Raw genomic sequence first — 14524 nt, 5'->3', positions numbered from 1 at the left:
AACTTGAGATGACTGCATAGCCTTTTGTTGAATCTAGCAAATATAAATCCCATAATTAATACTAAAAACATATAGGTGTCCATTTGTTATTAAGATAAAAGGAGTGGTGATGTGAAATGCCAGAAATTGCATAATATATTAACTTGTATAATGTCTTCTTCCATCTTCCCTATTTCTTTAAGTCATTCCTTGGTGGTCTGAATTGGGTATTTATAGGAGTTGATGAAGCTCATCGTTTAAAAAATGATGATTCCCTTCTCTACAAGACTTTAATAGACTTTAAGTCTAATCATCGTCTTCTCATTACTGGAACCCCTCTGCAAAATTCTCTCAAAGAACTTTGGTCTTTACTGCATTTCATCATGCCAGAAAAGTAAGGAATGTGATATCTTTTATTTTCATCATCTAATTTCTTACAGCAGAATATTGTAGAGTTTGGCAAATTGATAAAGAATTGCCTTCTGAAATAGTTTAAATATTTTATAGAAAATAGATGCATGTATTTTTTTATGATGGTCTTGTTAAATTATTTTGGTAGCATTTGTAACTTTCTGGTTTAGCAGGCCACAAAAAGATGGATTGATGTATGGCTCAGAACCCTGAAATGATGCTTCATCTTAATCTAAAAGGAAAGTCACATGTATTTAATCTAGGCAAATAGAATGGAGTCACCGTCCCTGGAGGGGTTCAAGAGGGGATTGGATGTGGCACTTGGTGCCATGGTCTAGTCATGAAGTCTGTGGTGACAGGTTGGACTTGATGATCTTTGATGTCTCTTTCAACCTTGGTGATACTCTGATACTCTGATACTGTGATGTCTTTTCTGTGTTAGTAAAATGAATGAAAACAACGTACTACAATGCCCCTTATCCGGTAGTTCAGTCAAGCAGCCAATTTGCTCTTATGATTTGCATAGAATAGGTTTACTGTATTGTTATTCTATACTGACCTCTGTTTATATCTGGGATAAATAACAGCACATATTCCTTTCAGATATCTTGTAAATACAAATCACTAGCTCTAATTAGTTTTGCAGGTATGCATTGCATTGACTTCTTCAGAATCTTACAAGCAAAGCCAGTAAGGTTGTTGTCTGGCACCTACTGGTGAAATTACAATTTAGTAGTTCTGTTTTGAATTTTCATTCTGTAAAAGTTTGGAAATTTTAATTCTACTTGCAGACAAAATATTTGGAAGTTCTTGTGAGATGCAAATTAGAAATTTGTTTACTAAAACAGAGGGGAGTGGGGAAGAAGTCCGTATGTGTTTGTGTGCATATAGTATATCGATGGTCTTTGTCTATGCTCATGGTATGTCACTATTTTACATTTATTCTTTCGTATGTTGAAGGTTTTCTTCCTGGGAAGATTTTGAAGAGGAGCATGGCAAAGGGAGAGAGTTTGGTTATGCAAGTCTTCACAAAGAACTTGAACCATTTCTACTCAGAAGAGTTAAAAAAGATGTAGAAAAATCTTTACCTGCTAAGGTTGAACAAATTTTGAGGATGGAAATGAGTGCATTGCAGAAGCAATATTACAAGTAAGTAATGACACTTTTCAATTCCTGATATTTGATATCTATATGAAAATTACTGAAGTGTAATAGTTCTCATAATACAGTTTGAACTGATGATATTTTGAGAGCTTACATCCTTCATATTTCCACAAATGGTTAGAAATTACTTCCATTGCACATTCTATATCATAGGTGGATTTTAACCAGGAATTATAAAGCCCTGAGTAAAGGTTCAAAAGGCAGTACCTCGGGCTTTTTGAACATCATGATGGAACTCAAGAAGTGTTGTAACCATTGTTACCTCATTAAACCACCGGATGATAATGAATTCTATAATAAACAGGAAGCTTTACAGGTAACACTTCTTTTTTTTTAAGTGTTTTTATGTGTCTAATGTGCACATAGAAATTTTATAGTGTTCTGGCAATTTATTAGTTCTTATTAAAGTATATTAAGAAAGAACAATTTCTATATGAAATGTGCATCCTTGGTTTTACAGGTAAGCGAACTCATTAACTTTTTTGTCTGTTTCTTAACTAGAAATGAATAATAAAGAGATCAATACTAAATAAAATACCCCTGATTTGAATTATGATAAAAATAAGAAGGGAATAGTTTTAAATAGTCTGTGTATTTTCAGACTAAATAAACTTAAGACTTATTTTAAACCCAGGTTAAAATGAAGCAGTTAAATAAGCAGGTAAGCAATCAATGTGATAGCAGAAAGTAATCTGCCGAATCTCTTTAAACATTTTTTGTAATCTAACACTGTTCTCTGCATGCCCTCAACCAACCAAGTGAAAAGAAATAAAAGCAATCAAAATCCAAAGATCAGCCTAGTTTTTTTGTTGTTATAAATTAAACCAATTATCACTACCAAAGATGATCTGTCATTGTGTTGTGGTTTTACTTTTTTGTAAAGGTTAACTAATCTTTCTACTAAAAATCATAGTATCATATTATCATAGTATCATTCAGGGTTGGAAGGGACCACAAGGATCATCTAGTTCCAAGCCCCCTGCCATGGGCAGGGACACCCCACACTAGATCAGGCTGGACAGAGCCTCATCCAGCCTGGTCTTAAACACCTCCAGGGATGGGGCCTCAACCACCTCCCTGGACAACCCATTCCAGGGTTTCACCACTCTCATGGTGAAGAACCTCCTCCTCACATCTAGCCTGAATCTCCCCACCCCCAGCTTCATTCCATTCCCCCTAGTCCTATCACTACCTGAGATCCTGAGAAGTCCTTCCCCAGCCTTCCTGTAGGCCCCCTTCAGATACTGGAAGGCCACAATTAGGTCACCTCGGAGCCTTCTCTTCTGCAGACTGAACAGCCCCAACTCCTTCAGTCTGTCCTCATAGGAGAGGTGCTCCAGCCCTCTGATCATCCTCGTGGCCCTTCTCTGGACACGTTCCAGCACCTCCACATCCCTCTTGTTAATAGGGGCTCCAGAACTGGACACAGTACTCCAGGTGGGGTCTCACTAGGGCTGAGTAGAGGGGGAGGATCACCTCCCTCTTCCTGCTGGCCACACTTCTCCTGATGCAGCCCAGGATCTGATTGGCTTTGCGGGCTGCAAGTGCACACTGAGAGCTCATGTTGAGCTTTTTGTCCACCAGCACCCCCAAGTCTCTCTCCTCAGGGCTGCTTTCTAGCCAGTTACTGCCCAGCCTGTATTTGTGCCTGGGATTTCCTCGACCCAGATGCAGGACCCTGCACTTGCTCTTATTGAACTTCATGAGGTTGGCTTGTGCCCACCTCTCCAGCCTGTCAAGGTCCCTCTGGATGGCCTCCCTTCCCTCCAGCGTGTCTGCCGCACCACACAGCTTGGTGTCATCAGCAAACTTGCTGAGCGTGCACTCAACGCCACTGTCCATGTCACCCACAAAGATGTTGAACAAGACAGGTCCCAGGACTGATCCCTGAGGGACTCCGCTTGTCACTGGCCTCCACTGGGACACGGACCCATTGACAGCCACTCTTTGGGTGCAGCCATCAAGCCAGTTCTTTATCCATCTAGTGGTCCACCCATCAAACCCATGTGTCACCAGTTTGGAGACCAGGATATGGTGCAGGACAATGTCGAAGGCTTTCCTCAGGTCCAAGTAAACGACATCAGTTGCTCGCCCCTCATCTATTAATTTTGTCACCTGCTCAGAGAAGGCCACCAGGTTGGTCAGGCAGGATTTGCCCTTGGCAAAGCCATGCTGACTGTTCCCAATCACCTCTTCACTATTCTTCTGAGCCAGTAGTGCCTCCAGGAGGATCTGCTCCATGATCTTTCCGGGCACAGAGGTGAGACTGACTGGCCTGTAGTTCCCTGGTTCCTCCTTCTTACCCTTTTTGAAAATGGGGGTAATGTTTCCCCTTCTCAAGTCTGCAGGGACTTCACCAGATTGCCATGACTTTTGAAATATAATAGAGAGGGGTTTAGCAACCTCATCTGCCAGTTCTCTCAGTACCCGTGGGTGTATCCCATCGGGTCCCATGGACTTGAACACTTTCAGGTTCTTCAGGTGATCACGAACCTGATCTTCACTTACAATGGGCAGTTCTTCCTCCCCATCCCTGGCATTGTGTTCCATAACATCAGGAGTGTGGCTAGAGGCCCTTGCAGTGAAGACTGAGGTAAAGAAGTCATTAAGTACCTCAGCCTTTTCCTCATCACTTGTGACCATTTCACCAGTTTCCTTTCTGAGGGGGCCCACACCTTCCCTAGTCGTCTTCTTCCCATTAATATACCTGTAAAAGTTCTTAGTATTCATCCAGGCAGGCCTCCTAGCATTCTTACTTGCTTTTCTCTTTGTTGGTATACATTGCTCCTGGACACAGAGGAGGTGGTCCTTGAATACTGACCAGCTGTCCTGGGTCCCTCTTCCCTCCAGGGCTTTGTCCCACGACACTTTGGCTGAGAACCACAGCAACAGATAAAAGGACTGTAATAATTGATGCAGTTTATAACAACATAAATAACTTTAAATATCAGGAGGGTTTTTTTCTGTAAGATTTGAAGTTTGTATTTTAAATACTTTCCCAAACCTATTAGACTGAAATCACAAGCTGTCACTGCATAAGCTATTTTTTACTATAAAGCGCTTATTAAAGCTAAAGGGTGTTTAATTTGCAACTTGGCACATTCTAACTTTTTACATTTATAATTTATAACCCATTATAATTATAACCTATCAGAACTGTTCAGCCATTACTGCTAATAATTGCATACTTGTAACAATGATTTCCTTGGCTCATCTGAGTAATCTTTGTTAGCTCTAATTATGAATGATACATCATTCTCATTTCTGACATAAAAAATAAAAACACCTGACTCCAAATTTTTTATTCCCCCAAACTCTATCCTGGTCCTCTTCAGCTAAAGAAGCCTAATGTTTTCAACATTAAATTCAGCATGAACTTGAGTTTCTGGTCTAGTTGTTCCCACTGGAGCTGAGAAGGCTTAACACTGTAACCTAGTTAAAGCCTGTTGACCTCTACAAATAAGATTTTATATTGCCTGAGCAACTTGACTGATTAGGCATTGTTTAAACATACTTAGAGGATCAAGTAGCAATGCTTATTTCTATTAAAAATACAGAAATTGAGGAGCAAGTAGTACTAAGGTAGTCAGGTAGTCTCTGTCGTTGTTTACTCGGTAAAAAAGAACTTGCATCTACACTGTAACTGCTCTAACTCATAGCACAGCATAGTTAATTAATGTTTTCATGAAATGTCAAGATGCTGTTTTATGAGCCAGAGCTCATAGAAATGGATTTATATGAAAAACATACTTGTCAGTGTTCTTACTGATTTTAGTTAGAGTGCTTTTATAGTGAGTTCTTACAAGATCAGGATTGACTAAATACTTATTAAGCTTTTGTGTTCAGTTACTGAATGTTGAACCAATTGCATTGGATATTAGTGTTGAGGTGAACTTATTTTGAAATATACATTTTCTCATCTTGTAGCATTTAATACGTAGCAGTGGGAAATTAATCCTTCTTGACAAGCTACTGATTCGTCTACGAGAACGTGGCAACAGAGTGCTGATTTTCTCCCAGATGGTGAGGATGCTAGACATCCTAGCAGAGTATTTGAAGTATCGTCAGTTTCCCTTTCAGGTAAGAATTGTTCTGGTTTTAGCCAAGAAACTTTGATCTTTACCACTTTATCTTAAGAAAAGTGCCTTTTTTGTAGAAAGAATTATCAAAGTTTTAATTTTATGTACATGGAAAGACAGACAATTGCTATATGCTAAAATAGTATTTTGAAATTAAACTGATTCATTAGAAAAATGAAGTGTTACATTACTCTTATTCCCCCCTCCAACTGTTTTGTCAATTGAGAATTCAAGTTGCTGCAACTACAATATAGTAGGAGCTTCTTTTTAACTGTAATATTCAATCTCTTTAGAGACTTGATGGATCAATAAAAGGGGAACTGAGGAAACAAGCACTGGATCATTTTAATGCAGAAGGATCAGAGGTATGGTATTAGTGGGTGGTTGTTTTTTTAATCTACTCAGCTTTATTATTTTTTCCGCCAAGTAAACATAACAAATATTGCACAAAAACTGAAGATCAAGTGAGGGATGTATTATGTTGAAATTCTGTTGCTATTGCCCAGACTATAAGATTTATAACTCTTAACAAGCAAACAAATAAAAAAATCCCCAACCTACAATCAAAAAAAATCCCCTAAAACAAACACAAATTTTTTTCCTCCAAATTAGAGGAAGTTAAATAGGAAATACAGAATTAATGAAAATAGTGTTTAACTAATAACTGCATAGTAATATGTTTAGATTTTTGTCAGATACTTTATCAAAGTAATTTTAAGAACTATATATTTATGGGAAGAAGACGACTAGGGAAGGTGTGGGCCCCCTCAGAAAGGAAACTGGTGAAATGGTCACAAGTGATGAGGAAAAGGCTGAGGTACTTAATGACTTCTTTACCTCAGTCTTCACTGCAAGGGCCTCTAGCCACACTCCTGATGTTATGGAAGACAATGCCAGGGATGGGGAGGAAGAACTGCCCATTGTAAGTGAAGATCAGGTTTGCGATCACCTGAAGAACCTGAAAGTGTTCAAGTCCATGGGGACCCGATGGGATACACCCACGGGTACTGAGAGAACTGTCAGATGAAGTTGCTAAACCCCTCTCTATTATATTTCAAAAGTCATGGCAGTCTGGTGAAGTCCCCGCAGACTTGAGAAGGGGAAACATTACCCCCATTTTCAAAAAGGGTAAGAAGGAGGAACCAGGGAACTACAGGCCAGTCAGTCTTACCTCTGTGCCCGGAAAGATCATGGAGCAGATCCTCCTGGAGGCACTACTGGCTCAGAAGAATAGTGAAGAGGTGATTTGGAACAGTCAGCATGGCTTTGCCAAGGGCAAATCCTGCCTGACCAACCTGGTGGCCTTCTCTGAGCAGGTGACAAAATTAATAGATGAGGGGCGAGCAACTGATGTCGTTTACTTGGACCTGAGGAAAGCCTTCGACACTGTCCTGCACCACATCCTGGTCTCCAAACTGGTGACACATGGGTTTGATGGGTGGACCACTAGATGGATAAAGAACTGGCTTGATGGCCACACCCAAAGAGTAGCTGTCAATGGGTCCATGTCCCAGTGGAGGCCAGTGACAAGCGGAGTCCCTCAGGGATCAGTCCTGGGACCTGTCTTGTTCAACATCTTTGTGGGTGACATGGACAGTGGCATTGAGTGCACCCTCAACAAGTTTGCTGATGACACCAAGCTGTGTGGTGTAGCAGACACGCTGGAGGGAAGGGAGGCCATCCAGAGGGACCTTGACAGGCTGGAGAGGTGGGCAGAAGACAACCTCATGAAGTTCAATAAGAGCAAGTGCAGGGTCCTGCATCTGGGTCGAGGCAATCCCAGGCACAAATCCAGGCTGGGCAGTGACTGGCTGGAAAGCAGCCCTGAGGAGAGAGACTTGGGGGTGCTGGTGGACAAAAAGCTCAACATGAGCTCTCAATGTGCACTTGCAGCCCGCAAAGCCAATCAGATCCTGGGCTGCATCAGGAGAAGTGTGGCCAGCAGGTCAAGGGAGGTGATCCTCCCCCTCTACTCAGCCCTGGTGAGACCCCACCTGGAGTACTGTGTCCAGTTCTGGAGCCCCTATTACAAGAGGGATGTGGAGGTGCTGGAACGTGTCCAGAGAAGGGCCACGAGGATGATCAGAGGGCTGGAGCACCTCTCCTATGAGGACAGACTGAAGGAGTTGGGGCTGTTCAGTCTGCAGAAGAGAAGGCTCCGAGGTGACCTAATTGTGGCCTTCCAGTATCTGAAGGGGGCCTACAAGAAGGCTGGGGAGGGGCTTCTCAGGATCTCAGGTAGTGATAGGACTAGGGGGAATGGAATGAAGCTGGAGGTGGGGAGATTCAGGCTGGATGTGAGGAAGAAGTTCTTCACCATGAGAGTGGTGATGCCCTGGAATGGGTTGTCCAGGGAGGTGGTTGAGGCCCCGTCCCTGGAGGTGTTTAAGAGCAGGCTGGATGAGGCTCTGTCCAGCCTGATCTAGTGTGGGGTGTCCCTGCCCATGGCAGGGGGCTTGGAACTAGATGATCCTTGTGGTCCCTTCCAACCCTGACTGATGCTATGATACTATAAAAAATAAATAATTTAATTTATTTTGTTATGTAGCACTTAATCCTTTATCTTTTACGGGAGCACTGAACTTGTAACATCAAAAACCTACTTAGGCAATGGGCAGAACTGTGTTATACATATCCTTGCATGAAGAAAATATTTAAATCTGGCTTCTGTTATCTTCATTTTTTGCCTCTTTTTTCCTTGACCTGGAAGAAACTGAAAAACTAATTTCTAGCTATTTTTTTGTACCATTTAAGATTCCTAATTTATTTAGGTTTCCTACTATGGAAGCCATCCCATACTTTTATATACTGACTGACAGGGATTTTTCAGTAATAGAAGCATAGCATTTGTCAGTTGCTACTGAGCTTATGCTATGGTTGAGTTTATCATAAGATAAACTTCATATATTTGTTAATATTTGGAGAACAGGTTATATGAGGAGCAACTGAGGGAAACAAATATTGTTTAGTCTGGAGAAGAGGAGGCTGAGGGGAGACCTACTGCCCTCTACAACTCCCTGAAAGGAGGCTGGTGTGAGGTGGGGATTAGTCTCTTCTCTCTAGCATCAGGTGATAGGACAGGAGGAAATGGCCTCAAGTTGCACCAGGTAATGTTTAGATTGGATATTAGGAAAAATTTCTTTCTTAAAGGAGTAGTCAGGGTTTGGAATAGGCTGACCAGGGAGGTGGTGGAGTCACCATCCCTGGAGGTGTTCTAGAAACATGTGGACATGGTACTTTATGACATGGTTTAATGGCCATGGTGATGTTAGTTTGAGAGTTCGACTCAATGATCTTAGAGGACTTTTCCAATCAAAACAATTCTATGATGCTATAAGGACGAGTCTTTCTGCACACCAATATTTGGTAGTAACTATAAACATCAAGTGTTATCACTTCTAGGAGCAGCCACTGTCTGTGTAAACATGCCATTAACTGCAGAAGGTGCAGTTACTAGGAAGACACTGAGCTGAAAAGTAAAATCACTGAACAGAATTAATTTGGTTCCAGCTCAAACCAGGACGGATACCATTGGTATTAGTGAGACTTGGTGGAATGAGTCCCACTAATGGAGTGCTAGGATGGAGGGCTACAGGCTGTTCAGGAGGGATAGGCAGGGTAGAGGTGTTGCACTGTAGGCAAGATAGAGGTTTGATTGTACATCTTGTACAGTTAGTGATGATGTTGTTGAGAGCCTCTAGGGGAGGATTAGGGGGATGGAAAACAAAGAAGATGAGCACTGATGAGTTATTCCATAGGATAAATTTTGGGATCCATAGCCCTTGTCCTTATGAGAGATTTCAGCTTTGCAGACATCAGCTGAGATCATACTGCTGAGATGAACAGGTCTGGAAAACTCTTGAAGCTCATAGGAGAAAAATTCCTGTCAGAGGTGCTCAGTGAGCCAACTAGGAAAGATTCCCTCCTAGACCTGCTGTTTGTGAATAGGGAAGGACTCATGAGGCATGTGTTTGAATGTGACTGTCTTGATCACAGTGATCATGAAATGGTTGATTTTTAAAGTTTTCAGTGTAATGAGAAAAAAAGGACATCAGAGTTGCTGCCCTAACTTCAGTAGAGCAAACTTTAAGCTATTCAGGGAGTACCCTGGGAATGTGCTTTTGAGGGCTTAAGTGTCCATGAGTATTGTTTGTTTAAGAACAACCTTTTAGAAACACAGTCTCAGGCAATTCCACTATGTCAAAAGTCAAGCAAGTAGGGCAGAAGACAAGATTGACTGAACAGGGAAATCCTTGTGGAGCTCAAGTGGAAAAAGAAATTGTATGACCAAAGGCCAGTCAGTCTCAGCTCTGTGCCTGGCAAGATCATGGAGTAGATCCCCCTGAAGGCTTTGCTAAGGCATATGGAAAATGTAGAAGAGGTGATTGGCGGTAACCAACATGGCTTCATCAAGGGCAAACCATGCCTGACAAATTGGTGGCTTTCTATAATGGTGTTACAGCATCAGTGGATAAGGGAAGAGCAACTGATGTCATCTACCTGGACTTGTGTAAAGCATTTGACACTGTCCCACATGACATCCTGGTCACCAAACTGGAAAAACATGGACTTGAGGGGTAGACTACTTGCTAGATAAGGAATTGGCCAGATGGCTGCATTCAGCTAACATATAGAAAGCTATTTCTTATTTTATAATTTCAGGACTTCTGCTTCTTGTTGTCTACCAGAGCTGGAGGGTTGGGTATAAACTTGGCATCTGCTGACACTGTAGTAATATTTGATTCTGACTGGAATCCACAGAATGATCTGCAAGCACAGGCTAGAGCTCATAGGATTGGACAGAAGAAACAGGTATGCTCCAAACCTGAAGGAGGGTTTCATCTGGTAGCCATAAACTGTCTGGACCATCACAGTCCTCATGTATTTTGAGAATAACAAGTACCTGCCAAGAATGTCTAAAAATGTTAATAACACCAATTTGGCTTTAAAAAAAAAATAAAATTAAATCTCCCTATAGAGATATTGCATGATAGCTATAGTATATGGATGAGCAGGGAGAAGAGTTGTGGACTTGTCCCATGTTCATTGGCATCATGTCATTCTAGTAACTGCTATACTTCGTGCACATCTGTTTTACTTAATACTTTGTAGTTCTCTTTGCATTTCTTCCTTGCAGAAGACTTCAAGTATTAATCAGATATAACACTTTTCCTTGTGGACACGATAGTGCCTGATCATAGAAGTTTAAAGAGGAGAGGTCTAAGAATTTATTTCTTTTATTTTTAAAAATAATTTATGTAGATATTATGGTAACTGATGGTTTCACGTATGAAATACTGGTTCAATAAGATTTAGAAGATTTTTAATCACAACTAACATTTCTCCCTGTTGTTGCTTCAGGGTTTTCTGTTAACTTCATCTGAATATTGTTTTCATGTGTAATTTGTGAGCATGTAAATGAAGCCTTTTTTATAATACGCATAGGTAAATATATATCGGCTAGTCACAAAAGGATCAGTAGAAGAAGATATTCTTGAAAGAGCTAAGAAAAAGATGGTGTTAGATCACTTAGTAATTCAGAGAATGGACACTACAGGGAAAACTGTACTACATACAGGCTCTACTCCTTCCAGGTATATATGCTTACTCTCTCATATGAACTTATACTTAAGTATATCCAACTATATCAGTAAAAATACAAGTCATTTTACTTGGTTAATAAAAGGCAAAAAATGTGTGCTAAGAAGTTATCTAAGTAAAGAATGCAAAGTATATTGTTTTTGTACATTTTAAAAAACTGTATTAACAATATTTTTAAGTCAAAAGGATGCTTAATTGATTCATGATTATAGTGATTTGAAAAAAATTCACTAAGATAAATGTGTTTATCTGAAATTTTCTGTATTTCAGCTCAACACCTTTTAATAAGGAAGAGTTATCAGCAATTTTGAAGTTTGGTGCTGAGGAACTTTTTAAAGAACCTGAAGGAGAAGAAGAGGAGCCTCAGGTAAATGAAATAGTTCATCTACACTTGATGAACAGAGAAACTAAAAATATGTATTAATTGTTTTGTTGTAAAGATAAACTTCTGTTTCAGGAAATGGATATAGATGAAATCCTAAAGAGGGCTGAAACTCGAGAAAATGAGCCAGGCCCATTAACTGTAGGAGATGAGTTACTTTCACAGTTCAAGGTATTGCTCTGTTCCCTCCCTCTTCCCTTACTTTCCTTTATAAATGATACTTTATCTTCTTTTGTACACCTCTTCATCTTTTCTTCATTCTTATGAAACAGGTGCAACAATAAGTCAACTCTGTCATAGAATGTCTTTTCACCTATGCAGGTTAATTACTGCCAGTGCAAACATTTAAAAGCGCATCATGTATTTTGCTGACAAAATAAGAAATTCACAACTATGTTAGTCTTTCATTTCATGATTAGAATACTAGGGAGAAATGATTTTCATTTAATGCTTTATGCTGATAAGCACCTGTAGTACTTCTGAAAACAGAATGAAGTTTGGATTTCTTAGTTGGTGACTTTTAGAAGCCCCCATGTAAATGTGAAGGCCAGATATGCTGACATGTATAACATTTAAAATATTAAGTGGATCCAAATTGTGTGGTGGTTTTGTGTTTGGGGCTTTTGGTTTTTTTTGTTTGGTTGGTTTTTTCCTAGATCTTTTTGTCATTGCTTAGCTGTGGTGTGTGTGGTTGTTTTTTACTTGTTTTTTGTTTAAATCAGGGAAGGACTTTTTTAGATTGATAGAGTATTAAATCACTTTCCTGCTAATCATTCATATGCAACTTATTGTGATTTCTACAGTTTATTAATATTTGGTTAATTCTACATTATTATACTTTCATATTGAGCATTCAGTTAGACTTGCTTTCTGCTTTGAAGGAAATGAAACAACAATCACAACTATTGGGGAGGCGTGTCATAGGGTATCTATATTGTTCAACTTGTAAAAGAAGAAAAAAGGTTCTTATTATGTTCAACCATGCTACATGGAGTGTATGCATTTTATATATAAAAATACTTTCATTAGAGACATTTTATATGTGTACATTTTATGTATATATTAATAAAATATGCCATTCTGAACTAAGTTTTCCTAAAATATTAATTATTGACTCTTTGTTTAAATAAAGTCGTATATCGATTTGGTGAAAATGTTTATGTTCCAATACATAAGGTAGCTAACTTTTCCAATATGGATGAAGATGACATTGAGCTGGAACCAGAACAAAATTTAAGAAACTGGGAAGAAATCATTCCAGAAGTTCAGCGGCGACGAATAGAAGAGGAGGAAAGACAAAAAGAGCTTGAAGAAATATATATGCTCCCAAGGATGAGAAACTGTGCAAAACAGGTATCTCTGGGTTTTTACCAACTTTGATTTTTATTTTGTTGTTGATTGGTTGTTTTTTCACTGCTGGTGTTTTGGTTTGTACTATTGGGTTGAGTGGTTTTCATGCATGGCACACACAAACACACACAGTTTGACAAGGCTAGATGACACATTAATAAAATGTTTTAGTCACATAGCTTTGAACTCCTTAATCTGAAATTCCAGATCAGCTTTAATGGAAGTGAAGGGAAACGCAATAGGAGCAGAAGATATTCTGGATCTGATAGTGACTCCGTTTCAGAAAGAAAACGACCAAAAAAACGTGGACGACCACGAACTATTCCTCGAGAAAATATTAAAGGATTTAGCGATGCAGAGATTAGGCGGTAAGATGTGGGGGGACATGCATGTTTAAAGGGACAAAACATTTTTTTTAAAATAATAATTTTAGAGTTTGAAAATATGGAAAACAGTCTTTTCCTGAATTTAGCTGAAAATAGGCATTTTAAGGCTTTACTCAGTATTCAGTATTCAGTATCACTAAGGTTGGAAGAGACCTCAAAGATCATCAAGTCCAACCTGTCACCCAAGACCTCATGATTAGAGTAGGGAGGACACTACTGCCCACTACAGGCTTGAACTCACAACCTTCCCATTAAGGGTCTGATGTGCTACCAACTGAGCCACGACTTTGCTACTACTCTCTGTAGTTTGGGGTGCCTATGTAACAGGATTTGCAACTATTTTGTTGTACTGGCTGGAGGGTAGCCCTGAGGAGAGAGACTTGGGGGTGCTGGTGGACAAAAAGCTCAACATGAGCTCTCAGTGTGCACTTGCAGCCCGCAAAGCCAATCAGATCCTGGGCTGCATCAGGAGAAGTGTGGCTAGCAGGTCGAGGGAGGTGATCCTCCCCCTCTACTCAGCCCTGGTGAGACCCCACCTGGAGTACTGTGTCCAGTTCTGGAGCCCTATTACAAGAGGGATGTGGAGGTGCTGGAACGTGTCCAGAGAAGGGCCACGAGGATGATCAGAGGGCTGGAGCACCTCTCCTATGAGGACAGACTGAGGGAGTTGGGGCTGTTCAGTCTGAAGAAGAGAAGGCTCCGAGGAGACCTAATTGTCGCCTTCCAGTATCTGAAGGGGGCCTACAGGAAGGCTGGGGAAGGACTTCTCAGGATCTCAGGTAGTGATAGGACTAGGGGGAATGGAATGAAGCTGGAGGTGGGGAGATTCAGGCTAGATGTGAGGAGGAGGTTCTTCACCATGAGAGTGGTGAAACCCTGGAATGGGTTGTCCAGGGAGGTGGTCGAGGCCCCGTCCCTGGGGGTGTTTAAGAGCAGGCTGGATGAGGCTCTGTCCAGCCTGATCTAGTGTGGGGTGTCCCTGCCCATGGCAGGGGGGTTGGAACTAGATGATCCTTGTGGTCCCTTCCAACCCTGAATGAAACTATGAAACTATGAAACTATAAGAATAACACTGAGATTGAAAAATCTTCTGAATTAGTTTGCAGTCTTTTAACATGTATTATCTTCCTGTGTCCCCTGAAGACAGTGATTTCAAAACCCAGTTTCTAAAA

The 14524-nt window shown here is 40.5% G+C and overlaps 1 protein-coding gene across 5 annotated transcripts in view; it reads left to right on the top strand.

The window, feature by feature from the left end:
- Nucleotides 1-14524, top strand: part of CHD1 (chromodomain helicase DNA binding protein 1) — a 213249-nt gene that overhangs the window by 86361 nt on the left and 112364 nt on the right. For all 5 annotated transcript variants that reach the window (XM_068155319.1, XM_068155317.1, XM_068155318.1 and 2 more), the window contains 11 exons: nucleotides 183-373; nucleotides 1351-1539; nucleotides 1708-1870; nucleotides 5482-5634; nucleotides 5927-5998; nucleotides 10296-10445; nucleotides 11079-11227; nucleotides 11505-11601; nucleotides 11692-11787; nucleotides 12793-12969; nucleotides 13174-13334. In XM_068155319.1, coding sequence (XP_068011420.1) covers nucleotides 183-373; nucleotides 1351-1539; nucleotides 1708-1870; nucleotides 5482-5634; nucleotides 5927-5998; nucleotides 10296-10445; nucleotides 11079-11227; nucleotides 11505-11601; nucleotides 11692-11787; nucleotides 12793-12969; nucleotides 13174-13334 — 1598 coding nt within the window. The remainder of the gene's footprint in view (nucleotides 1-182; nucleotides 374-1350; nucleotides 1540-1707; nucleotides 1871-5481; nucleotides 5635-5926; nucleotides 5999-10295; nucleotides 10446-11078; nucleotides 11228-11504; nucleotides 11602-11691; nucleotides 11788-12792; nucleotides 12970-13173; nucleotides 13335-14524) is intronic.

Source organism: Melanerpes formicivorus, unplaced genomic scaffold (assembly GCF_026170545.1).
Source record: "Melanerpes formicivorus ecotype bairdi unplaced genomic scaffold, bMelFor1.0.p_v2 SCAF_31, whole genome shotgun sequence".
Lineage (NCBI taxonomy): Eukaryota > Metazoa > Chordata > Aves > Piciformes > Picidae > Melanerpes > Melanerpes formicivorus.
Note: the sequence above shows the minus strand (reverse complement) of the source record. Positions and strands in the feature narration are given on the sequence as shown.